This window comes from Carcharhinus amblyrhynchos, chromosome 28, assembly GCF_965287045.1.
Source record: "Carcharhinus amblyrhynchos chromosome 28, sCarAmb.v2.hapA, whole genome shotgun sequence".
Classification (NCBI taxonomy): Eukaryota; Metazoa; Chordata; class Chondrichthyes; order Carcharhiniformes; family Carcharhinidae; genus Carcharhinus; species Carcharhinus amblyrhynchos.
This window is the reverse complement of record NC_137351.1, coordinates 23,305,824-23,333,136: the sequence shown is the minus strand read 5'-3', so window position 1 is coordinate 23,333,136 and position 27,313 is coordinate 23,305,824. Positions and strand designations below refer to the sequence as shown.

The 27,313-nt window shown below is 42.3% G+C and overlaps 1 protein-coding gene across 1 annotated transcript in view; it reads right to left on the bottom strand.

The window, feature by feature from the left end:
- LOC145359436 (cation channel sperm-associated protein 2-like) overlaps nt 1-27,313 on the bottom strand; it is a 49,725-nt gene that overhangs the window by 9,195 nt on the left and 13,217 nt on the right. Inside the window, exons 4-9 of the mRNA XM_080213984.1 lie at nt 21,997-22,235; nt 16,881-17,042; nt 11,587-11,711; nt 9,688-9,866; nt 5,821-5,920; nt 2,540-2,584 (exon numbers count right to left, since the gene is read on the bottom strand). Coding sequence (XP_080070110.1) covers nt 2,540-2,584; nt 5,821-5,920; nt 9,688-9,866; nt 11,587-11,711; nt 16,881-17,042; nt 21,997-22,235 — 850 coding nt within the window. The remainder of the gene's footprint in view (nt 1-2,539; nt 2,585-5,820; nt 5,921-9,687; nt 9,867-11,586; nt 11,712-16,880; nt 17,043-21,996; nt 22,236-27,313) is intronic.

Genomic DNA, 27,313 nt, shown 5'->3' with positions numbered 1-27,313 from the left:
CGACCCAGATTTTATGATTCCATTCACTGCAGCGGGACTGGAGAATGCCAGCCACAGGCAAGGTTGAAGAATTCCAGCCAGGATCATTTAACAAAAGGAACTTGATCATTATCTTTCTAAAATGAAAAATGAGGCCACCAAAATGACTTTAAAATAAATACTGCAGATTCTAGAGAGCAGAAATCTCAGCTGAAAATACTGGAAAACTCAGCAGGTAAGATGCCTTGGTCTGCTGATCATTTTCTGTTTATAAATTGACTCTTAACCTGCTGAAAATGTAAGGAATAAGTAGTGACATTTTGACAATATTTCAACCTGCTACGAAATGGAACCAAAGTCAACTGAAGTAGTTGAAGCCAAAACATTGTCTAAGTTCAAGAAGAAATTGGATATAGCTCTTGGGGCTAAAGAGGTCAAGGGATATGGGGGGGAAGGCAGGATCAGGATGTTGAATTTGATGCTCAGCCATGATCAAAATGAATGGCAGAGCAGGCTTGAAGGGCCAATTGGCCTCCTCCTGATTCTAGTTTCTAAGTTTCAAATGATGGTGATTAATTACTTTAGCAACGCAACATTTGGAGAGAAAGTGAGTGGTGAGGAGGATGTTCAGAGACTTCAAGGTTATTTAGACAAGTTGAATGAATGGGCAAATACATGGCACATGCAGTATAACATGAATAAATGGTTATCCACTTTAATGGGAAAAGCAAAATGGCAGAATATTACTTAAAAATGTTTGATTGGGAAATGTTGACATACAAAGGGACATGGGTGTTCCTGCACAGTTACAAAAAGCAAGCATGCAGGTACTGAAAATTGTTAAGAAGGCGAGTTGTATGTTGGTTTTCATTGAAAGAGGATTTGGGTACAGGAGCAAGGATGTATTACTGAAGCTGTAAGGAGCTTTGGTGAGCCCACACATGGGGGAGAGTGATTCTCCCATCACGACCTGCAAATTTTCTGGCGGGTCAGGTCAGGAGAATTGTGTGTCGGCCGTTTCACAGGATTTGCACATGCATTCCCGACACATGCATGTCTCCCAGAGCCAGGAAACGGGTGCAGTCAGAACTGTGCTGGAAACCAGCAGGAAGAGAGGTATGTGGTTTTAATCTGTTTTAAATATATTATAAATGTAATTTAAATGTCATTATTGGGTCCGGCATGGAACCTGGCAGGGTTTAAACTAGCTCTCCGCATTTGGGGAGCTAGCGGGAGACCCCACCGGAGTGAAGGGAGGGAGTCAGGGCCCCCCAAGGGGTCAGGTGGTGGGGGTGGTGGTGCTCCCTGGGCATGGGCACCCTGGGAGTGCCAGCTTGTACCCCCTGGCACTGCTCAAGGGGGCCATACTGAGGGGGAACTTTGGAGCTGCCCACTGGGAATGGGGCAGCGCCAAAGAGGGGGAGCCTATTGTGGTCAGGGTCTAGGGAGTGATCAGTAGGGGTGAGGGGTCCACTGCCAGTCTGCATGGGAATCAGTCTGATCTGGAGGGAGGCCAGCGATTGGGGCGGGTGAGGGGTTTGGTCTGCTGGGGTGGGCATGCCTCCATTTGGGGTGGGCATGCCTCCATTTGTGCCTCCCGCCACTGCTGCGGGAATGGACATCGGGGCACTCTGGGACAGGTGAGGGAAGTCATGGCTGACCCGGGAATTGTTGTGGGAGTTGCAATCGGGCCATGGGAGTGTTTGTGTGTGTGTGTGTGTGTGTGGGGGTGAGGGGGGCTGGAGGGGCAGCACTGTGGAGGTCTCCCAGTGATCAGGGAGACTGACAAATTGGGGCCGCTGTGCGTTCGCAGAGTTCCGGAGCTGTCAGGCTATGGCGCGAATAGGCTCCACACCAACCTCCCCCCCACAACCCCCCCTCCGGATTTTTAATGATCTTCACGATTGCAACCTCTTCAGTGCACAGAGTGGGGGGATTCAGGTCTAAAGTTGCACTTAAAAACAGTCGTGACCTTGACCAGTTTTCTTGCCAGTTCAGCACTTTTGGGAGAATCACCCCCATGGAGCATTGTGCACAGTTTTGCTTTCCTAATCTAAAGAAGTATATACTTGCCATAGAGGGAGTGCAACAAAGGTTTACCATACTGATTCCTAGGATGGCAAGATTGTCATACGAGGAGAGACTGAGTCGACTGGGTGAGTACTCACTGGAGTTTAGAAGAACGAGAGGCGACCTAATTGAAACATATAAAATTCTGACAGGGTTGGACTGACCCGATGCGGGAATGTTCTCGATCAAGGGATCACAGTCTCAGGATACAGGATTTAGGACTGAGATGAGGAGAAACTTCTTCACTCAGAGGGTGGAATTCGCTCTCACAGAATGATAAGGAGGTTAAGTTACTGAATATATTTAAGAAGAAAATAGATAGATTTCTGGACTCCAAAGCCATCATATTTATTAAGAAAACAAACAGTCAGTATATCCTTTTTAAATGGTCCTCAGTTAAGCCATTGGCCTTCACATAATGCTCTTTAAACACTAACATTTAATATGCAATTCACTTTTATATATAAAATAAGAACTACAAGATACTTACCCTTTGTTCAGGAGATCTTTGAAGCTCAGTTGCTGGCTCAACCTCCTGAAAATGAGTAACAGAAGTACGTAAATTTATTTTACCCTGGCCCATGTAGTTTCCCCCACCTCATAACACGTGTTCAAAAATACAGATCTGCAACTCCTCCAGGATCTCTGGCAATGTCTCTATAAGAAGCTAAGCAACACAAGGCAGGCTTCCAACCGAGTGTTCTGGCCAATATCTACCCCTATGACCAACATAACTAAAGCAGATAATCTGGTCATTATCACATTACTGTTTGCATGTCATTACTGCGGTCATATTGCCTGTCAGGTTTTCTTACACTACGAGAGAGACTACATCTCAAAAATATTTCATTGACATTGAAATGTGTCTGTGTGGAGTTTGCACATTCTCCTCATGTCTGCGTGGGTTTCCTCCAGGTGCTCCGGTTTCCTCACACAGCCCAAAGATGTGGGGGGTTAGGTTGATTGGCCATGCTAAGAAATTGCCCCTTAGTGTCCAGGGATGCATAGGTTAGAGGGATTAGTGAGTATAATATGTAGGGATACTGGGGTAGGGCCTAGGTGGGATTGTGTTCAGTGCAGACTCGATGGGCCGAAGAGCCTCTTTCTGCACTGTAGGGTTCTATGAACCTATGAATTGAAGTTAGAGGAGGTGGTGGTGTAGTGATATTGTCACTGGACTAATAAGCCAGGGTAATGCTTTGGGGACCTGGGTTCGAACCCCATCATGGCAGATGGTGAAATTTGAATCTAATGATGGCCATGAAACCATTGTCAATTGTTTTAAAAACCCATCTGGTTCACTAATAACCTTTAGGGAAGAAAATCTGCCATCCTTAGCTGGTTTGGCCTACATGTGACTCCAGATCCTCAGCAATGTGGTTGACTCTTAAATGTCCTCAGGGATGGATAATAAATGCTGGCCCTTCCAGCGACTCCCTCATCCCATTAATGAATAAAGAAAGTGCTTTGACACTTGCTGAGGTCATAAAAGGCATTACTACATATGAATTCAAGGCATTTCTATTACTTTTTCTACCAACTCCTAATGACACTGCAACTATTCTTGGGGTCAAAATTCATCCTGGCAGCATATTTTTGGGTGCAATGGGTTGCATTTGGGACCAAAATGGCCACAAATCACACCAGATGTTATTTTGGTGAGGGCTTTAGTGTGCCTGGAGCTGATGATTGTGGAAATTATGCACAACAGGCAGATCATGATGTTAATCACATGCAAACTGTACAGGGATTGATGTGACAGGTACTAAAGAACATTTGCTTGATTTTGAGTTCTCTGCACATGGTTGCAGTGGTAGACATCACCCTTGAACAGAGGCAGGAAAATCTTCCAGGAGAGCCGGGGGGAAGGTGAGGAAAGAAGAGTATTTCTCAGCAGCAGATCATATCTGTCTAGGATGCTCCTGAAGCATTTCTCCTACCTTAACCCCAACAAGGAACAATATGCAAGTCATCTGCACTTTAGCAAGCAGGTTCTCACTGGGTGGCACGGTGGCATAGTGGTTAGCACTGCTGCCTTATAGTGCCAGGAACCTGGATTTGATTCCCAGCTTGGGTCACTGTCTACCTACATGTTCTCCCCATGTCTCTGTAGGCTTCCTCTGGGTGCTCCGGTTTCCTCCCACAGTCCGAAAAATGCTGGTTAGGTAAATTGGCTATGCTAAATTCTCTCTCAATGTACCTGAACAGGCGCCAAAGTGTGGTGACTAGGGGATTTCCACAGTAACTGCATTGCAGTGTTAATGTAAGTCTATTTGTGACACTAATAAATAAACTTTAAATTTGTCGCTTGCTGCAGCCACAATTGCTACAATTTTTATTTGTTCACAGGGTAGAGAGATCACTGTTCAGGACAGCATTTATTACCCATCCCTAATTGCCCTTGAGAAGCTAATGGTGAGCCACCTTCTTGAACCACTGCAGTCTATGTGGTGTCGATGCATCCTCAATGGTGTTGGGAAGGGAGCTCAGTTTTATGATCCAGTGACAGTGAAGGAGAAGCAGTATAGTTCCAACTTAGAATTGTGTGGACTTGGAGGGGAACTTGCCACTGGTGATGTTCTGCTGCCCTGATTGTGTCCACTCCCCTGCGTAAGATGTAGGAGCAGATGTAAACCACATGGCCTGTTGAGCCTGTTCCAACATTCAGTACAATATTGATATGGTAGTAAAGGTTGTGGGTTTGGAAAGTTCTGTTTACGAGCCTTGGGAAATTGGTGCGGTGCACCACGCGGATGGTCACACTGCTATCACCAGTGCATCAGTGATGGAGGAAATTTATGTTTAAGGTGGTGGAAGGGGAACCGATTAATTGGGCTGATTTGTCATGGCTGGTGTCGAGTGGTTTGAGCGTTGGAGTTGTATTCATCCAGACAAAGCGCAAATACTGCATCACCCTCCTGCCTTGTGTTTTGCAGAGAGTAGACAGGCTTTGGAGAAGCAGGAGATGAACTACTCACCACAGAAATCTGAGCCTCTAATCTGTTCGTTTAGCCATAATATTTATATTGTTGGTCCAATTCAGTTTCTGGCCAATGCTAACCTCCAGGTTGTTGAGGACAGGGATTCAACAATGGAATTGAATGTTAAGTAGAGGCAGTCAGATTTTCTTTAATTGGAGATCATCCATTATCTGGCACTTGTGTGGTGATAATGGTGCTTGCTACTCAACAGCCCAAGCTTAAATATTGTCTAAATCTTACTGTATGTTGTAAAAGGCTGCTTCAGTATCTGAGGAGTTGTGAATGATAGTGAACACTATGCAATCATCACCAAACATCTATATTTCTGAACTTAGGCTGGAAGGAAGATAATTGATGAAGCAGCTGAAAATGCTTTGTCTAGGACACTTAATAAACCACTGCAGTGATGTCTGGAGACTGAGATGTTTGACCTCCAACACAACCATCTTCCTCTATGCCACCACCTTCTCACGGGAACAAAGAGATGGTAATAAATGTTGGCCTTGCCAGCAGTGCCAAAACTGTGAATGAGTAAAATAATCTACAACAGCAACCAGTTTGGATCACACTATCATAATCAAGAGTATGGATCAAGATTCTTGCTGTGTCGGAGCTGAAGCTTCCTTATATTAATCGTGGGTGGCAAGAAAATGATCCATTTCCAAAAATGACATAATTTTGAATAAAAAGAAATCACAAGTAAATATACAATGCAGCATATTATTGTAAATGAACTGTGTTTTATATGTGGTCAATGCCATATAGACAAGAACATCACATAGCAGTGTACCTCTGCATCATTAGTAGTTTAAAATGGTCAGCTTTTCGTTGGGCTTCAAGTTGCTTAATCTGCATCGATAGATCTCTCCTTATGGTCTGAAAATTGTTCACTGTGCATAAAAATAAAAAACAAATATAAAACTATAGAAAATGTTTGCAAAGGAATTTTGAAATTACAGCTCAGGTATTTCTATTAACAATAAGTCATCGTCTAGTGAAATGTGTGCATTGCCTACTTGATTTAAAATTACTTTTAACACATAAAGGACATTGTGCACAAAACACACACTTTCCAATTGCATTCCCCTGGCTGTTGGTGCAGTAAATTAGATCCATTATATGCCAACTTAATATCTTCAATCAAATTAATATCTTCAATCAGCACTGTCACTGCAGTGTACTTGATATAATATTTCTGAAGTTGAGTATAAAATGTCAGCATGTGAGTGACAGCATTATTAGACAATTAGATATGACAGGATTACAATGGTGCAGAGCTCTTGGTTGACCCTAAGTGCTGCCATCCTTCAGTTCCTTAATGGTATGGGTGGCCTTCTCAAAAGGACTTCAGGTTCTCCATTCTATAAGGTAGCATCTCTTTCTGCAAGCAGCAAAAGAAAGATGTTGCATTTCTATCCTCAGGCCATCACAAAGATCTTCACAGCCAATGAAGCACTTTTGAAGAATATCCCTGTGATTGTCTTGGCAAAAGCATCAGCCTAATAGCATACAGCAAAATTCAACGCACTGCACTAAGATGAACAACCAGATAATCTGCTTTAGTAATGTTATTGAAGGGATAAATTTAGCTAGGATACCAGAATTCCCTTGCTTTTTTTAATACATTAATCTTTAAAGTAGATACGGTTTCAGTTTAACAACCCAAAAGACAGTTCTAACAATGCAGCACACTTACAGTATTGCACTGAACTATCAACATGAATTAAACTACTGTAGTCCGTGTGTTGCAAAATTACACATAATAATCTTAGGTGTGTGCATGTGTGTATGCGTTCATGCATGCTTACGTGCATACACGTGTGTGTTTTCAGTTAAGAAACAGTGATATCTTTTCAAGTCAGAATGCTATGTGGCTCAGAAGGGAACTCGCAGACAGTGGTGCTCCCATACATCTGCTGCCCTTGTTCTAGGTAGCCAAGTCACGGATTTGGACGGTGCTGTTGAAGGAGCCTTGATGAATTGCTGTAGCCCATCTTACATATGGTACACATGGCTGTGATTGCGTGTCACTGGTGGAGGGATAAAATATTGCAGGTGGTGGGTGGGGTGCCAATCGAACAGACTGCTTTGTCCTGGATGGGGTCAAGCTTCTTGAGTGTTGGAACTGCACTCTTCCAGCAAGTAGGGAGGATTCCATCACACTCCTGACTTGTCCCTTGTAGATGGCGGACAGGCTTTGGTGAATCAGAAGTGAGTTACTCTCCACAGAACTTTTTGTTTCTGAACTGCTGCTTCAGTTCAGTTTCTGGTCAATGGCAACCCCAGGATGTTGATAATGGGGGATTCAGTGATGGTAACACCATTGAAAGTCATGGTTGGATTCTCTTTTTTTGGGGATGGTAATTGCTTGGCACATGTGGCACAAGTGTTATTTGCCACTTAACGGCCCAAGGCTGAATGTGCTGAAAATGGACCTCTTCAGTACCCGAGGAATCACAAATGATGCTGTACATTATGCGACGTTGGTCCCTCTGCTTAATGGTAATGGTAGAATGGGAGATGTGCCAGGTGTGAGGTTACAGATTGTGGTCGTAATCTCTGCTGCTATTGTTGGCCCACAGTGACTCATGAATGCCCAGTTTTACAGATCTATTCAAAACCTATCTCACTTAGTAATGTGGTTGTGCCATACAACAAAACTGAGGGTATCCTCAAGGTAAAGAGGGAAGTTTGCCTCCACAAGAACTGCCCGCGGGTCTCTTTTACCAATACCATATGGACAGATGCATTAGTAACAGGGAGATTGGTGAGGACAAGCATAAGTAGATTCTTATCTGCTGTTGGTTCCCCTACCATGTGCCACATACTCAGTCTGGCAACTATGTCCTTTAGGGCTCAGTCAGTTCTATCAGTAGTGCTAACAAGGCCCTCTTAGTGATGGACATTGAAGTCCCAAATACAGAGTTTGGTGCTCTTGCCACCCTCAGTGCTAACTGAAAGTAGTGCTGGAGAAGCACTGATTCATCAGCTGAGGACAGGCAGTAAGTGATACATAGCAGGAAAGAAGGACAATGTATTAGAGTTGTAGGCAGCCTTAAAAGTGGATAAATCTCCAGATCCAGATGAATTGTGTCCCAGGCTACTGTGAAAGGCAAGGGAGAAGATTGCAAGGGCTCAGACCTAAATTTTCAATTTCTCTCTGTCCATGGGAGGGGCACACACAGCAAGAAATCTCACAACACCAGGTTAAGGTCCAATAGGTTTATTTGGTAGCACAAGCCACTAGCTTTCAGAGCACTGCCCCTTCATCAGGTGAAGGGATAGCACTCCGAAAGCTAGTGGCTTGTTCTACCAAATAAACCTATTGGACTTTAACCTGATGTTGTGGGACTTCTTATTGTGTTTACCCCAGTCCAATACCAGCATCTCCACATCATGGGGGAGGTGCCAGATGATAGGAGAACAGCTAATGTAGTTCTGCTTTTTAAGCAAGGTTGTAGAGATAAACCAGTGAACTACAGTCCAGTAAGTCTCATTTCAGTGGTAGGGAAACTATTAGAGAAACTCTTAAGAAGAGCATTTAGCTCCACTTGGAGAGGTAAAACTTGATTAGGGATAATCAGCATGGTTTTATCAGAGGGAGAGTTAAGTATCGGTCGGTGGTGTGGGGAATAAGGGGTCTCAAAAAGAAGAAGCAACAGGTCCCATCATTTTTCTCCCCGGCCCTGCACCTAACGATTATAGTGGGGGCTAAACTGCCCCAAATTGTTTGGAAAATACTCTCCCGATTCAGCCATGCCTCAGTCTATATCACTCAAGCTCCTGAGTCAGTATGTTGTGAGTTCAAATCCCACCCAAAATATTTGAGCAGAAAAATCTAGGTTGACACTTTCATTGCAGTACTGAGGAAGGGCTGAACAGTCAGAGGCACCATGTTTTGGATGGGATGTTAATCCAAAGGCCCAACTACACTCTCAGCTGGGCTGCACTTTCTGCTATTTCAAAGAAGGACCGGGGAATTATCTTCTGGTGTTCCAGCCAACATCTATCCCTCCATCAACATAACTGAAACAAATTATCTGGTCATTATCGCATTGCTGTCTGTAAGATCTTTCTGTGTGTAAAATGACTGCCATGTTTCCTGCATTATTGAGGTGAGGAAGAATTTCTTCAGTTGGGGTGGTGAATATATGGAATTCATTGCCACAGAAGGCTGCAGAGGCCACGTCATTGAGTATGTTTAAGACAGAGTAGATAGACCCTTGATTGGTAAGCAGATCAAAGGTTACAGGGAAAAGGCAGGAGAATGGGGTTGAGAAACTTATCAGCCATGATTGAACGGCAGAGTAGACTTGATGGGCTGAATGGCCTAATTCTGCTCTGCTATCTTATGGTCATTATGAACAACCGAGACTAAATTTCAAAAAATTGGCTGTAAAACACTCAAGGACATCCTGAGCTTGTGAAAGGTACCACAGAAATGCTTCTTTTTGACTACATATTTTGATGTACGCTCCTGAATGATGAATCAAAACAATTAGTTGCTAAATGAATTACAGGATGAGATTGCTAATAAGCTCTTAAATACTATTAATCATTTTGGTTATTTGAAGTAGATAAGCACTAAGTTTCTTAACATCTCATCTTCTCTATATTGGTAATACTTAGCCAAAAAAGTACACAATGCATTGCTTACCCATTATGCCTACAATTATATTTCTGAATATGAAGGCGCCAATCAGAAGCCAGAGCGTTATAAACGCCCCAGTTGTAAATCTGTTAACTTCATCTACTTGCCATATATCCATAAGCAAAGCGTGCCAATGATCCAAGGTAAATAATTGGAAAATGGTCTGCAAAGTGTTCAAAATACCCCTGGTAAAAATAATCAAAGTGGTATAGTTATTTGTTTTCTATTACATAATGTCAAAGTAAACAAAAATATGTATTTCCCACCTCCATTTTCTTCCCTTATGTATTATTGATCACCTTCTTACTTTTCCCTCTTTTTATCTCCACCAATTGAACTGACCAAAGTCAGATCACTGTTCCATAGTGAATGCTATGTAACTTCTTGTTTCCTGACCCATCCATTTTATGATGACCTGGTGGCAACCTCCTTTATAGCCAGAGATATTAGAACTGTGAAATTGCCAGTAATCTATCATTGCTGCCATAATGGGGTAGCACAGTGGTCGCCACTTAGGTGCCAGGGACCCAGTTCAATTCCGACCTCAGGTCTGTGTGAAGTTTGCATGTTCTCCCTGTGTCTGTGCGGGCTTCCTGTGAATGCTCCGGTTTCCTCCCACAGTCCAAATATGCTCACGTTAAGTTGATTGGCCATGCTAAATTGTCTTTAGCGTCAGGGATTAGCAGGGTAAATAGGTAGGATTGTGGGGATAGCGCCTGGGTGGGATTGTTGTTGGTATAGACTTGATGGGCTGAATGGCCTTCTGCTGCACTGGAGGGGCTCCATGATTCTCTAAAATGACTAAAGCCAAGCTGCTTCCAGTAACATCATTGATCACATTGATAGGAATGTTATCATCAATCAACAGAAATCACAAGCTTTTCCTTTGTAATCTATTTAAATGCTTTAGTGACACCATCTTAGAAAAGTGTAGTCTCTGCTAACTGGGTCATTCTGCAACATTATTTGTCAGAAACCTGTGAAAGGGTCTGCACCTAATGATTCTAAGAAAATCTCACTCTGGAGTTCACTTGTACAGTCGTTGAAACTTCATGTCATGTACTACTGGATTCAAAGGATTTCCTGTCTATAAGGACAGCAAAGCTACGTTACTGCCTTGTCTCAGTGAGAGCTCTTAATAAACTGCCCTGAAAAGGCAGCCTACAGAGTCATATGATTCCAGAAAGCCAGAAGTGTCAATCAGATGGTTATACTTCAAAACCTAACATTCCCCTTTTCGTCATAGAATCCCTACAGTGCAAAAGGAGGCCCATTGAGTCTGCACCGACTCTCCAAAGGTCTAAATTTAGTTTCAAGTTCATCTGGAAAACTCTCTCCAGCACTCTTATTAAATTCTGATCATGGTCAGCTCTGATTTCTTCCATTGTGTGTCCACATCCATGGACCAGTAGATCATCCTTTTTAGTTTTAATTTGAGAAGATCACTGACTACCTCATGTTGTCCATGTTATGCATGCAATGTGTAGTCCTTTAAGAGGACGGGTCAGGTGACCCAGGACGTGGTGTGACATTCCCAGGAAACAGCCCCCACAGCCACTCAGGAACTGGAGTGTGAGAAATACTGTTTATCAATAAACCCTATTGTTCCTGTGACTTGACTTTCCATGTGACTTCTTTGGAGCTACCTCTCTGGTATGCTCAGACTTAACACTCTACTTGCCACTTATCAAGCCTGGCTTGGCCGTGATAGTGGGTTTCCCCATGATGCATTGGAACATCCCACACCTTAAATGTAACAATCTGCACAGACTCAATGGATTTCATAACATCTCTAATTGGGATATTCGTAACAGTTATTTTAAGATAAATCATTTATAGCTAGGATTATTTTCTCTAAAAGCGAACCTAATACAATTTTAAAAGTATTTTTAAAAATGCATTTACCGAAAAGCTGCACGATAATGAAGTCCCGGCTTATCAGATTCTGTGTAACTACGAAAAAGGTTCACCCCAATTAACGCAAACATGTACGCAAATATCAACACTAACAGCAAGATGAACGTTATTGACTAGAATGGATAAAAAGTTCATTGTCAATTTGTAGTACACAAAACAGCATGTGCCTTTAGTTTTATACTCAATGTCTCAACAAAGTAGACAGGAGCCAAATAGTAAAATTATCACCATGCAGTCAATATATCTTGAAATCACCACTTTTTCTGAATAGCCAAGGACTTCAAAATTATCCTTGTATTTCTTTGAGCCTGGGACATGCATCCATGATGAAGTTGCTTAACAGGCAGCAACAGGGGTGGAAAATCTGGCAGCAGCCAGAAATACTGAACCTCCAACCCAAGTAAACAACATGGCAGAAGCTCAGTAAAATCTGATGTGGATGAGATTTGTGTATGGCCCACAAAACATCTATGATGTCGGAGGAGGCTTGGCTGATGGGATGGCCTTCACAACAAGAAATTCTACCTCTTGAGAAGCTATAAATCAAAGCCAACAAGAGCAGGGCGAAAGGATGCAAATGAAGCCCACCAAGGTTTCGGGACAGGATCATGGGCTTGGCACATCATAGAATAGGAATAAGAACAGGAGCAGGAGCAGTACCGCAATTCCATTTCCATTCTTTACACTGTGTCCTTTATACCAAAACAAAACAAAAAGGTAGCCATCTCAGCGTTGAAAGTTGCAACTGACCTACCAACCACAGCCTTTCAGGAAGGATATTTTACCTATTTCCAGTGCCCTTTAGGCTGATTTCATTCTTACATAACCTAGCTCTAGGTCACATTATACCCTCTTGTCCTGGATCCCTCCCAGAGATAATAACTTTGTTGCATCTCCTCATCAATTCTCTTTATCATTTTAAATACATAGAATGATCGCATTCAACCTTCTAAAGTCTACAGGCAATGCAAACTAAAGTTATACAAACTTCCTCCATAATTTAATCTTTCATAACTTCTGAGCCTGAATTTTCAGGATAGTGAGCACCCGGCGCCCACCAACCCAAGAGTCCATACATATTACAACAATATTAGTCAGGAATTGAAGAATGTAGGTTGGGGGGCAGATGTTTGAGGGCAAATCGACAGCTGGCACCTGGGAGGCTTTCAAGTGTAAGTTAATAGGGATTCAGAACTAACATATTCCTGTAAGGATGAAGGATAAGTATGGTAAGTTTTGGCAACCTTGGATAACAAGAGATATTGTGAGCTAGTCAAAGAGAAAAAAGAAGCATTTGTCAAAGCTAGGAGGCTGGGAACACACGAAGCACGTGTGGAATACAAGGAAAATAGAAAGAAACTTAAGCAAGATGTAAGAAGGGCTAAAAGGGGTAATGAAAAAGCATTGGTCAGCAGGATTAAGGAAAATCCCAAGGCTTTTTATACATATATAAAGAGCAAGAGGGTAGCCAGGAAGAGGGTTGTCCCACTCAAGGACAAGGGAGGGAATCTATGCATGGAACCTGAGGAGGTGCCTGAGATATTTGCGCCAGTATTCACCAAAGAGAAGAACTTGGTGGATGATGAGCCTGGGAAAGGATTTGTAGATAGTTTAAGTCATGTTGAGATCAAAAAGAGATTCTTGAGTATTGGGGTTCTTGAGAAACATCAAGATAGACGTCCTCAGGGCCTGATGGGATACACCCCAGAATACTGAGAGAGGCAAGGGAGGAAATTGCTGGGGTCTTGAAATAAATCTTTGTATCCTCACTAACTACAGGGGATAGGAGAATAGCCAATGTTGTTCCTTTGTTTAAGAAGGGTAGCAAGAATAATCCAGGTAATTACAGGCCAATAAGCCTACCATCAGTAGTAAGGAAATCATTGGAGAGGATTCGTCGAGACAGGATTTATTCCCACTTGGAAATAAGTGGACGTATTAATGAGAGGCAACATGGTTTTGTAAAGGAGAGGTTGTGTCTCATGAACCTGATTGAGTTTTTCAAGGAAGTGACAAAGGTGATCGATGAGGGTAGGCCAGTGGATGTTGCCTACATAGACTTCAATAAGGCCTTTGACAAGGTCCCTCATGGCAGACTAGTGCAGAAGGTGAAATTGCATGGGATCAGAGGTGTGCTAGCAAGGTGAATATAAAACTGACTTGGTCAAAGAAGACAAAGGGTAGCAGTGGAAGGGCGTGTTTCTGAATGGAGGGCTGTGACAAATGGTGTTCCTCAGGGATCAGTGCTGGGACCTTTGCTGTCTGTAATATATAAATGATTTGGAGGAAAATGTAACTGTATTGATTAGTAAGTTTGCAGACACAAAGATTAGTGGACTTGCGGATAGCGATGAGGACCATCAGAGGATACAGCAGGGTATAGATCAGTTGGAGACTTGGGCGGAGAGATGGCAGATGGAGTTTAATCCAGCCAAATGTGAGGTAATGCATTTTCAAAGATCTAACACAGACAGGAAATATACAATAAATGGGCAGAACCCTTAAGAGTATTGATAGGCAAAGGGATCTGGGGTTTACAGGTACACAGGTCACTGAAAGTGGCAATGGAGGTGGAGAAGGTAGTCAAGAAGGCATATGGCACGCTTGCCTTCATCAGCCAGGGTATTGAGCTTAAAAATTGGCAAGTCATGTTTCAGCTTTATAGAATGTTAGTTGTGCTGCACTTGGACTATAATGTTCAATTCTGGTCTCCACACTGCCAGAATGATGTGGAGGCTTTGGAGAGGGTACACAGATATTGCCTGATATGGAGGGCATTAGTTATGAGGAGAGGTTGGGGAAACTTGGTTTGTCCTCACTGGAGTGACAGAGATTGAAGGGAGACCTGATACAAGTCGACAAGATTATCAGAGGAATGGACAGAGTGGATAGTCAAAAGATTTTTCCCAGGGTGGAAAAATCAATTACTAGGGGGCATAGGTTTAAGGTGCAAGGGGCAAAGTTTAAAGGAGATGTACGAGGCAGATTTTTTACACAGAGAGTAGTGGGTGCCTGGAACTCGTTACCGGGGGAGGTAGTGGAAGCGGATATGGTAGTGACTTTAAAGGGGCATCTTGACAAGTACATGAATAGGATGGGAATAGAGGGATATGGTCCCCGGAAGAGAAGGGGGTTTTAGTTAAGTCGGGCAGCATGGTTGGTGCAGGCTTGGAGGGCTGAAGGGTCTGGGACTGTGCTGAAATTTTCTTTGTTTTTTGTATCCTATCCTTGCCGACCCCAACAAGCCAATGCCATTTCACACTCCTTTTGACCTCTAGCCTTCTGCATTACTACCTCGCCAGTTCGCAGTTCTTGAATATCTGAAAAGGGCAGAGTTGGAGTGAGGGGGAGAATAATGGTGAAGATAAAAAATGCATGTTGACACTATCTGCATCATGTAGAGGCTGTGTGAGGAGAAGAAAGTGAAATTTGAGGAAATAAGATTTGGTAGGAATGTGCGGTCATCTTTTATAGTCTCAGGGCCACTGCTGTTCGAGGCCTGATGACAACCGTTCAAATTATGGTGACCACTGTCTCTGATATGGTACAAGGCCTTTCAATCTGCCTGTCCTGTGCTGGGAAGATAATCCTGCCTCTGTTTGTGTTCCACCTTGTCTGACAAGAGGGAAGGAAGTATGTCAGTGAGTGTGGTGCAATGTGCATGGATGATTTTGTTGCCATGTTTAAATAGCAAGCTGTGTGTGCATGCTGTGTGATGTAGGTGTGAGGCTTCAAGCAATACTAAATACGTGATAGTGAGATAAAGCTATGGACATGGATAATGAGCATGTTTGATAGAAAATGTTGGCGGGTGAGTGAAGTGGTATGGTGCATATGGCCATACATAACCTTGGTATGTAAGGCTAGTTGGTAGAATATGGCATTGGAAGATAAATTTACTGATCTTGACCATTCATGTGAGATCATTAAACTTTGTGTGCTCTCAGGGTTCTCCATGACAACTGTGGCTATCTGCTCTCATTCCTTTCAAATGCCTGTCTGGACCACCTCCTGGCTTTGTATGAATATAGGACATCTCTATTACTTTTCACTTCCTGTACCAAGGCCTTAAGTACTGCATCAAACTTTGGGTGCCTGCTTTCTGCCAGTTTATGGCATCGCCACGCTTACTGTAGATCAGACACACTTCCACCACCTGCTTCCAGTCCTTGCTTCAACCAGAATGCACCTTGACTTTAAAAGGCATGGGCTGGCTTAAGATTAAGCAAGCTAATTTTAAATAGTGCTAGCTTCACACAAACCCCCCCCAACCCCACCCCCCGCCACCCCTACACTCATGTCAATGTAGCCCAGTCCATCCGCAACCCAGCCTCCTCGCTATTGACTTCATACATATTTCCCGCAACCTTGGAGAAAGAGCAAACAGAGTCAAGGACTTCATACATCCCAGACGTACTCTCTTCCACCGGGAAATAGATACAAAAGTCTGAAAACACGTACCAACAGACTCAAGAACAGTTTCTTCCCTGCTGCCATCGGACTTTTGAATGGTCCTTCCACATATTAAGCTGATCCTTCTCTTCACCCTATCAGTAACTGCAACACTCTATCCTGCACACTACCCTTCCCATCCCCACCATGTACTCTATGAACATTGTGTATAGCATGCAAGAAACAGTACTTTTCGCTGTATATATGTATAATACATGTAACAATAAGTCAATTCAATTGAAGTGTGGCTTCTTCCGATGTTTGAATGGACACAGGTTCATTGTACATCATGATGCCTGTGCCTGTTCTGAAGGGATATCAAATTTTTAGCCCAAAGATATTGGGCGCGATCTTACTTCCTGCTCCCGCCGCAGTGAAGATGGAGATTTTAGTGACAAGCCAAAACTCCATTCACTGCAGCGTGATGGGAAATTTGGGGAAAATGGGCAGATGTGGAGAGGACGGATGTGATGGATGAACAGATTTAAAATAGGATATGGTATGTGCAACTTAGTTTCAGAAGGATTGAGTTGGGGGGCTAGCAGGGAGCATTTGAACGTTAAAGTTTGGGGGTGATTAAGTGCTTAATTGGCAGAAGGATTCATTTACAGGTGGAAACATAAAATTTTGGGATGATCACAATAAGCGGTCTTGGTGGTGGTCAGGATGTGAAGTGTATACCTCAGAGCTAAACAGGATTCCAAGATTCTAACAGACTCCATCAATGGAACTTTAAATAATTATGTCAGAATTAAATTGCAAATGTAAGATTTGTGCTGCCCACGTACATTCACTTTACCCACATTTGTAGGCAATTAATATAACTTTACCCTGAACGCTTTTGACAAAGCCAATAAAATCAACCGCACTTGATGAAATCTTCTCATCATTTTCAAAGAACGTAAAGCTCTGAAGATTCGAATAACTTTTAAGAAGTGAAGTTCAATGCCAGTTTTCAGATGAGTTCCTTTGACGAGTTCTGGGATGAGAGACTGGTTTCAAAAGAGAATTGAAATATTCATAAGCTTTATAAACGTTGTAGTTTCTTTCAGTGCACTTGAGAGTTTGGTGGAGCAGATTTATGTGAACATTGGCTGGAATTTTCCAACCTCGCCTGTGCCTGGGATTCTCTGGTCCTCCTGCAGTCAATGAAAATTTGGCTGAGCGACAAATTCTCCATCCTGGCTGGCAGTGAGGGGGTGAATGAGATCAGAGAATTAGAGCCATTGTTGTTCTATATCTTATTAACTGGATCCATACTATTTGGTAAAATTAAAATAAAGACCAAGCTATTTTCATTGCTGGAGAGTGTTTATTGACATAGTTCACAGTCAACACTCCTCCATCCTTCCAATCTCCCAGTTATCCCCATTTGTAGGTGTATAAATACTTATCACATGTAATTGCCATTAAACCAAAATAATGCAATTAATAAGACATTGTATTAGGAAATAGAGATAGTTTAAGTAATTTATATTTTTGTATTGTGTGTGTTAGGAATAAAATACAAGTTTAAGTGAGCTTAATTTTGTGTTTCTGTCCTTGTGTGCTAAAAAAGGGTTAATAATTTAGTTTTAGTTTTCCTTTGAACTTTACCTGCATCATTATAGGGTTTTATGATCCCTAAAGCAAACATAGGGTACAAAAAAAAGCTTAGCAACTAGAGGTCCACCTGAAAATTGGAAGCACTTGAATTTCAGTTTGGAACCAGATAACCCAGAGGCAAAAAACATTCCACAGAAACTGTTGGAACAGATGGGACAATACACAAGGACAGAAAACCAGTTGTAAGCTAAAGAACAGAAAGTTCCAGAAACCAGGAAAGTGGCTGAGACACTGGGCGGAGGTGAAGTGCGATACGAGGCCTATTCTTTTGATTGAATTTAACCCCAACAAGCCTTTCTCCCTAAATTTCAGAGGATCTTTGCACCAAGAAATTTCCATGATTGGCATTATTAATGAGCGAACAATAAACTCTCTTACATGGAGAAGCTCTATGGCTGGAATTTTACTACTCTGTCTGTCACAGGAATTGGAGCAGACGAGGGTTGGGCCATGGAAAGGTCTGTTGACCTCGGGCGGGCTTTTATGGTTTCAGGACGAGCGAGGCTGTAAAATCCCACCCTATGTCTTAGTTTTGACTTCACCAACTGATGTGGATCCTGCTGATGCCCCAAGACCAGAAATCAAGTGTACATATTGAACAGCGCTAAATTCCAGGAAACAACTGAACAGCCAAAACAAATAAATTGGAGTTAGATGCTCAACAGTCTCAGTAGAAACAAACATAATCCATTCAAAGAATAAATGCATCCTTAGCACAAATAAGATGAGGCTAAACAAGTGTGACCCTGAGAATATAGATAAAATAATTGAGATAGAAATGAAAAACAACTGCTACAAATACAGGAAGGAAAAAAGGAAGAGGTTCACTGGGATGATCCTAAGAAAATGAAGAAAACGTTAAAGAATGGTCAGCGGGTAAAATCGCCAAGATTTCTTCAGTGGCACCCTCCAAACCCATGACTTCTACCACTGAAGACAAAGAGCAACAGTCATGGAAATACTATCACCACGTGCAACATTTTCTCCAAGTGACGCACTACCCTGACTTGGAAATATATTGTCATTCCTTCATCATTGCTGTGTTAAATTCCCAAAACTCCCGCCCCGGAAGCACTTTGGTTATACCTACGTTATATGGAATTCAAGAAAGCAGCTCAGCACCACCTTCTCAATCACAGTTATGGGTGTACACTAAGTGCTGGCCTTGATGGTGATGCCGGCATCCCAGAAATGAACATTAAAAAAAAGAGGCACCGCAAAAAGAATCATGGCAGCAAAAGTTAAACAATATTTAACTATTCTAACAGAAAATGCTAGACAAACCCAGCAGGTCTGGCAGGATCTGTGGAGAGAAAAACACAATTAACATTGTGAGTCCATATGACCCTTCTATAGAATTTCTGTAGAAGGATCATATGGATTGAAATGTTAACTCTGTTCTGACCCAGGTCAGAAACTCCAAGGGTTTTATGAAGTAAATCTAGACCATAGGTTTTCAACTTTGATTTTGGCCTGGATGAGCATAAGATGTTTTGTTCCAGGTATGATTCAAGTGTCCCACGAGGAAGCTTTTATCGAACAAAAATTATTTAAGAAAATAGTTAACATATAATAAGAAAATTAGCGTAAACTTTTACCAATTATAAAAACATACTATTTTGCAAACATTGACAGCTAAGTATACTGTTCCAAATCAAACAACCCCGACAAACATGCACCCCATTCTAGGCTCGGCATAGAAAGCAAGAGTGCCCACGTGATGATGGATATTTTTAACACCTGCTATGAATTGGGCCTTTGGATGTTGAAATGGAACTCTGACTTCCCAGTCCTAGAACTTTAAGTAGTCCTTGAGAGAGAGAGAGAGAGAGATGCTGCTTGACTTTAGCTTCTAGCTAGTGACTCACCAACAGCAGAATTTTCACTCCAGCGAGAGAGGAAAGAAACTTTACTTTCAGTCTGCAGTCCAAACAGCTTTTGACAAAGTGAAACTAAAACCTGGGATTTTTCCTGTGGGAAAAGCCAGTACCTGACCTGTCAATCAATTTCAAAAGGATCAGAAAACTCCAGGACACTATATTAGCCCAGATTAAAAATAAACAAGATGCCTATTATATTGCTTTAGCGACAATAAGAGGACACCAGCTCAGACACTGTGGCAACAATAACATAAGGGCCTGTTTTTAAAAAGCTGCAGAGAAACATGATTAAAATAAATTTCTTAAAGGCACAGTATTGTCACATCTGTTTCTCTCTCTCCACAGATATTGCCAGACCTGCAAAGTTTGTCCAGCATTTTCTGTTTTCATTTCAGTTTACCAGCATCTGCAGTATTTTGCTTTTATTAAACTATTCAAAGGTGAGAAAACCATATGAATGTAAACAGGGTTTAAATGGAGTATGAACACAAAATGGTAGTTATGATGAATTAGTGCTCCCTGCATATATTTACTCAGGAGGAATGGAGTATCAAGCTGTCCAAAACAGTGATAACCTAAACAAAATAACCAACTTTGATGAAACAAGTAAGATGGAAGTATTAAAACAGTTTAAGAGGCCTTATTACAAATAAGTATCCTTAGATAGATGATGTAAGAGTCATAGAATCCCTACAGTACAGAAAGAGGCCATTCAGTCTATCAAGCAACACTGACAACAATCCTACCCTAACCCTGTAACACCACATATTTACCCTGCTAATCACCCCAAAACTAAGGTCAATTTGGCACGGCCAATCAACCTAATCCACACATCTTTGTACTATGGGAGAAAACCAGAGCACCTGGAGGAAACCCACACAGACACAAGAAGAATGTGCAAACTCCACACAGACGGTGACCCAAGCCAGGAATCGAACCTGGGTCCCTGGTGCTGTGAGGCAGCAGTGTTAACCACTGTGCCATTGTGCTGTCCTATTTATCCTAAAATACTGAGAGGGGACAAGGAGGAGATTTGTAGGACTCTGATAATCCTAAAGAATTACTAAACATGAGTGAGAAATCTGTAGATTGGAATCAGATTGGATATAGTGCTCAAAAAAGGGGAACAAAACAGACACAGGAAACTACTGTCCACTGGTCTTACTTGCATTCCATGTAAAAATGAGGGATTATCTGTCCAATTGTATCCCAGTAAACAATCCATCTCACAGATTCAGGACAGGAAGAATCCACCTAAGAAATTTCATCGCTTCCTATGGAATTGAAAAACAAAATGGATGTGGGATTGGAGCTCAGTAGAATACCTTAATTTCCAAATCTATTGGACAAATTTCATGCATAAGTTTAATTTAAAGGAGTGGGGTGCCTGTCAGGGTGGGGTTAATTATTTAATTATTGAGGAGTGTGGCCAAGGCTTGGTGTTGGGAGCACCGCTTTTCCTAATTTTTATAAATGACCTAATTTTTGAAACTCAATACAAAGTGGTCAAAAGAGCAAGTTCAGTAAAATTGGAAGAGGCAGTTTGGAGTTTGCAGGATGTGATGGATAAAGTAATATGTTGGTCCTGTGTTCATAAAATTCCTGCTGTGCAGAAGGAGACCATTCGACCCATCGAGTCTGCGTTGACAACAATCCCACCTAGGCCCTATCACCACATATTTGCCCCGCTAATCTCTTTAACTTATGTATCCCGGTACATTGAGGGGCAATTTAGCATAGCCAATGTACCTAACTCGCACATCTTTGGACTGTGAGGGGAAACGGAGCACCCGGAGGAAACTCACACAGACACGGGAAGAATGTGCAAACCCCACACAGATAGTGACCCAATCTGGGAACCAAACCCAGGTCCCTGGAGCTGTGAGGCAGCAGTGTTAACCACTGGACCACTATGCCACCCAGATCATTCAGGGGGGCAATTTTGAGCCAGCTCTCTTCGGCCATGGGAATGGTAACACACACTCAAACTCCAGAGAGGCTTGGAAAACGTAAATTGTGCTGACAAGTTTGAGTTCTGATCTTCCAACCTCCTCACTGCCAGAGTAGCGTGAATATGCCACAGGACCCCATTTTAATATATTGCCATGCCAATTGCTAGCATTCTCTCTGTGATGTCCATCCTCACTAGATATTCAGCGGGCGTCGGCCTTTCCTTTGCTCAGACGAAGAGTCATCCTATCTTAAAATGTTGGCTCTGTTGTTCTCTTCTCCAGTGATCCTGTCAGACCAGCATTTTCTGTTTTTGTTTCAGATTCCAGCAACTGCAGTAATTTGCTTTTACATTGAGAGAGTTGATCCTGACACTATCACTGACAAAGGACTGCTACTGGCTGAGAAGGCCATACTGGCAATTTTATTTCTCAAGCTATACAGGGCATCACAAGAACATCAGATAAGAGAAGCCTCTATGTAAGTGAAGGAGGAAGGAGATTTAAATAATTCTAATGAAGTCCACTAAATCACAAAATCTTACCGTAATTAGAGTAATCAAGTCAAACACATTCCAGCCACATTTCCAAAAATTTACAAAGTCGTGCAGCCACCTGAGTATGATTTCACATATCAAAACTGAAAGAATGCACCATTCGATGATTGTTAACATAGTCCTTATGGCATGGAATTTTGACCCTTGATTGTTAGAGACATCTGAGAAAGTATCATATATCATTGCATTATAAAAAGTTATCAAAGAGAAAAACGGGTATCAGTCTATACTCTATCTAAAATGCTATAAGATTACAATGCTTTATTTATTTCACAATACATGTAGTAAACCAGAATTTAAAAAGTTTCAATATTTTCCATTAATTCCTATCATTGGTATTTGCTGTGAGGGTTTAACACAAAGCTGATATTTTTAAATCTCTCAAAATGATAGCTAGCTTTAGAAGAAAGTGGCCTACTGATAAAACACTTTGAAATTAGTATGGCCCAAAGTTAAACTGTGAAGTAATGGATTATTGAGTACGTTAATGGCCATGATGACATGAATAGCCTAACTGGGAGATCAGTAGTCAGCATCTATGCCCCAACTGGAACTACAGAAGAGTCCAAAGAAGAATTTTACTCCAGCCTCTAACGATCCTTGGCCCCAAGACCCAACGGGCAACAAGCTGATCCTCTTTGGTCACTTTAAGACAGATCTCTGGGGAGGAGTAACTGGCAGAGAAGAAGTAAGGAAATTCAAGGACAAGAACAAGGCTTTGTCATAACCAATACCTTGTTCCATCAGAGTGATTAGTACAAGGCCTCATGGCAACACCTTGCTCCAAATACTGCCACCTGCTCAACTAAGTCATTGTTTGAGTGAGGAACAACAAAGGACGTATATATCATCCGTACCAGGAGAGGAACCAATGACTGCTGGATAGACCACTGTCCAATCTGCTTTGCGATCAACATCAATGTAACCCCAAAGCAGTAACAGTAATAGATACAATACCACAGGAAAATCAATGCTGGGGGATTCAAAGACCTTGATAAGAGAGCCCAGGGCTGTTACAATGGTTTTCTTGTTGTCTTTAAAAACTACCGTTTCCCTCAAGCAGCCAATCAAAGTAACAGAGTGGTTTCAAGATTAACTTTACTACAGCCAGTTACAGGACCATGAATGTCTATTCATTACGGCCAGAGTAAAAAATTCAGAAATACAAAGATAATTAAAGTCTTAGCATCGATTACAAGTAATTAGTATACACCAATAAAAGAATAGGAGTTATCACTATCCAACCATAGTTAAGGTTACATCATGCATGTTCTAAACTGGAAAAAGGCCAAATTTGAAGAAATGAGAAAGGATCTAAAAAGCGTGGATTGGGACAGGCTGTTGTCTGGCAAGTATGTGATTGGTAACTGGGAGGCCTTCAAAGGAGATATTTTGAGAGTGCAGAGTTTGTAAGTTGCTGACAGGATTAAAGGCAAAGTGAATAAGAATAAGGAACCTTGGTTCTCGAGGGATATTGGAACTCTGATAAAGAAGAGAGAGATGTATGACATGTATAGGCAGCAGGGAACAAATAAGATGCTTGAGGAGCGTAAAAAGTGCAAGAATCTACTTAAGAAGGAAATCAGGAGGGCTAAAAGAAGACATGAAGTTGTTTTGGCGGTCAAGATGAAGCATAATCCTAAAAGCTTCTACAGGTATGTTAAGAGTAAAAGGATAATAAGGGATAAAATTGGTCCTCTTGCAGATCAGAGTGGCCGGCTTTGTATGGAAGCAGAAGAAATGGGACAGATATTAAATGGGTTTCTTTGCATCCGTATTTACTAAGGAAACTGGAATGGAGTCTACGGAAATAAGGTTAACAAGTAGGGAGGCATGGAACCTATACAGATTAAAGGGGAGGAGGTGCTTGCTGTCATGAGGCAAATCAGAGTAGATAAATCCCCAGGACCGGACAGGGTATTCCCATGGACCTTGAGGGAGGCTGGTGTTGAGTTGGGCCCTGGCAGATATATTTAAAATGTTGGTATCCACAGGTGAGGTGCCAGATGATTGGAGGATGGCTCATGTTGTTCCGTTATTTAAAAAAGGCTCAAAAAGAAATCCGGGAAATTATAGGTTGGTAAGTTTGATGTCGGTGGTAGGTAAATTATTGGCAGGAGTACTGAGAGATAGGATCTACAAATACTTAGATGGGCAGGGGCTTAATAGGGAAAGTCAACATGGCTTTGTGCATGGTAGTCATGTTTAACCAACCTATTAGAGTTTTTCAAGGAGGTTACCAGGAAAGTGGATGAAGGGAAGGTAGTGGATGTTGTCTACATGGACTTCAGTAAGGCCTTTGATAAGGTCCCACATGGGGGGTTAGTTAGGAAGGTTCAGTCACTAGGTATACTTGGAGAGGTAGTAAATCGGATTAAACATTGGCTCAATGGAAGAAGCCAGCAAGTGGTAATGGAGGATTGCTTCTCTGAGTGGAGGCCTGTGACTAGTGGTGTGCCAAAGGGATCAGTGCTGGGTCCATTGTTGCTTGTCATCTATATCAATGATCTGGATGATAATGTGGTAAATTGGATCAGCAAATTTGCTGATGATACAAAGATTGGAGGGAGAGTGGACAGTGAGGAAGGTTTTCAAAGCTTGCAGAGGGATTTGGACCAGCTAGAAAAATGGACTGAAAAATGGCAGATGGAGTTTAATGCAGACAAGTGTGAGGTATTGCACTTTGGAAGGATAAACCAAGGTAGAACATACAAGATAAATGATAGGACACTGAAGAGTGTAATAGAACAGAGGGATCTGGGAGTACAGATACATAATTCCCTAAAAGTGGCGTCACAGGTAGATAGGGTCATAAAGAGTGCTTTCGAAACATTGGCCTTTATGAATCAAAGTATTGAGTATAAGAGTTGGAATGTTATGGTGAGGTTGTATAAGACATTGGTGAGGCCGAATTTAGAGTATTGTGTGCAGTTTTGATCAACTAATTACAGGAAGGATATTAATAAGGTTGAAAGAGTGCAGAGAAGGTTTACAAGGATGTTGCCAGGACTTGAGAAACTGAGTTACAGAGAAAAGTTGAATAGGTTACAACTTTATTCGCTGGAGTGAAGCAGAATGAGGGGAGACTTGATAGAGGTGTATAAAATTATGGTGGGTATTGATAGAGTGAATGCAAGCAGGCTTTTTCCACTGAGGCTGGGGGAGAAAAAAACTAGAGGACATGGGTTGAGGGTGAAAGGGGAAAAGTTCAAAGGGAATATTACAGAGGGGTGCAGTGGGAGCGGCTTCTTCACACAGAGTGGTGGGAGTGTTGAATGAGCTGCCAGGTGAAGTTGTAAATGTGCGCTCACTTTTAACATTTAAGAAAAACTTGGATAGGTACATGGATGAGAGGGATGTGGAGGGATATGGTCCAGGTGCAGGTCAGTGGGATTAGACTGAAAAATGGTTCGGCACAGCCAAGAAGGGCCAAAAGGCCTGTTTCTGTGCTGTAGTGTTCTATGGTTCTTTGGTTCTATGCGTAATAAGGGTATAATGTCCAATTAAAACTTGTGCATGTTATATCATCAAGTAATAATAGCTATATCTCTGACCAATGGTGGCTCAACCTCCTTTCCATTGTTCCTTGTTCTATTGGGCTGACATGAACTACAGCTGCACATCATTCGATTAGGTAGTCCTTGAGCCTTATTTGGCTCAAAACCCATTATTTCCACATAGCTTTCCCTCTGTGACTCAGGTTCAGTTTGCAGCTTATGTGTTTTTTAAACTTGTATGATTATTAACCCTTTCAGAGCCCAAATCAGCCAGCACCTCAATGACAATCTGATGACTCTCAGGACCCAGAGACACAGAGTGACCATAGTACCTGGTCTGCCCTCAAGGGCTCCATAATCAGCACCACAGGGCAGGTTATCGTAGAAGTCCTCCTTAATCACTTTCTTCTTCTTCCAGAGTCACAATATGGATCCCGCCCACTAAGAGATACAATAGGCATGATCTTTACTGCATGGCAACAGTAAGAGGCATGCAGGGAACAGCACCAACCCTTATTCATGGTGTTTTTTCATCTTACAAAGGCTTTTGGTACTATCAACTGTGAGGAATTATGAAGCATCCACCTCCATTTCAACTGCCCTCAAAAGTTTGTCACCATCCTGCACCTGCTCCACGATGACAAACAAGCCATGATCTTGACCAACGATCCATCGCACACCCAATTCACATTCAGACTGGGGGCAAGCAAGGCTTTGTCTTGCATCAACGATCATCCTAGCTGCAAAGCTCCATCTCACCCTCAGCAAGTTCCTTACTGAAGTGTAGCTAAACTACAGAACAAGCAGGAATCTGCTCAACTTCCTTTCTCTGCAGGCCAGATCTAAGATTATCCCTTCCTCTGTCATTGAACTACAGAATGTAGACAATGCTTGCATCTGTGCACGCTCGGAGATTGAGCTCCAAGCCATAATCAACATCTTCACCAAGATGTACAAGAGCTTGGATCTTACCCTAAGTATCAGTAAGACAAAGGTCCTCTACCAACCTGCCCTGCCACACAGCACTGCCCCCCAGTTACCAAAATCCACAACAAGGCCTTGGATAATGTGGACAACTTTCTATACCCCTGTCAACAGGGCAGAAATGAACAACGAGGCTCATCTTCAGTGTGCCAGAGCAGTCTTCAGTCACCTGAGGAAGAGAAGGTTTGAAAACCAGAACCACAGTCCTGGCATCAATCTCATGGCCTACAGGATAGTGGTGATACCTGCCCTTCTAAATAGCTCAGAGATCTGGACTATGTACAGCAGGCTCCTCAAAACCCTGGGGAAGTACCATCAGCGCTGCCTCTGCAAGTTCCTGCAAATTCATTGCAGGATAGGTGCACCAATATCAGTGTTCTCGCTCAGGCCAACACCGCAGCATCGAAGCATTGACCGTGCTCGATCAGCTCCACAGGACGGGGTCACATCATGCCTGACATGAGACTCCAAAACAAGCACTCTACTCAGAGATTCGACATGAATATTTTGCATCTGTCCTCACAAAAGAATATGCTGTCAAAGTCACAATACAGATGGAAATAGTAGATACTATTGAATATGGGAACTGGAGAGAAAGAGGCACTTGAACCATGGTTTACTAAAGAAGTTGAATCACTTGTGAAGAGGAAGGAGGAGACTTACGTCAAGATGTGACGTGAAGGCTCAGTTAGGGCACTTGAGAGTTGCAAGTTAGCCAGGAAGGACCTAAAGAAAGAGCTAAGAAGAGCCAGGAGGGGACATGAGAAGTCTTTGGCAGGTAGGATCAAGGA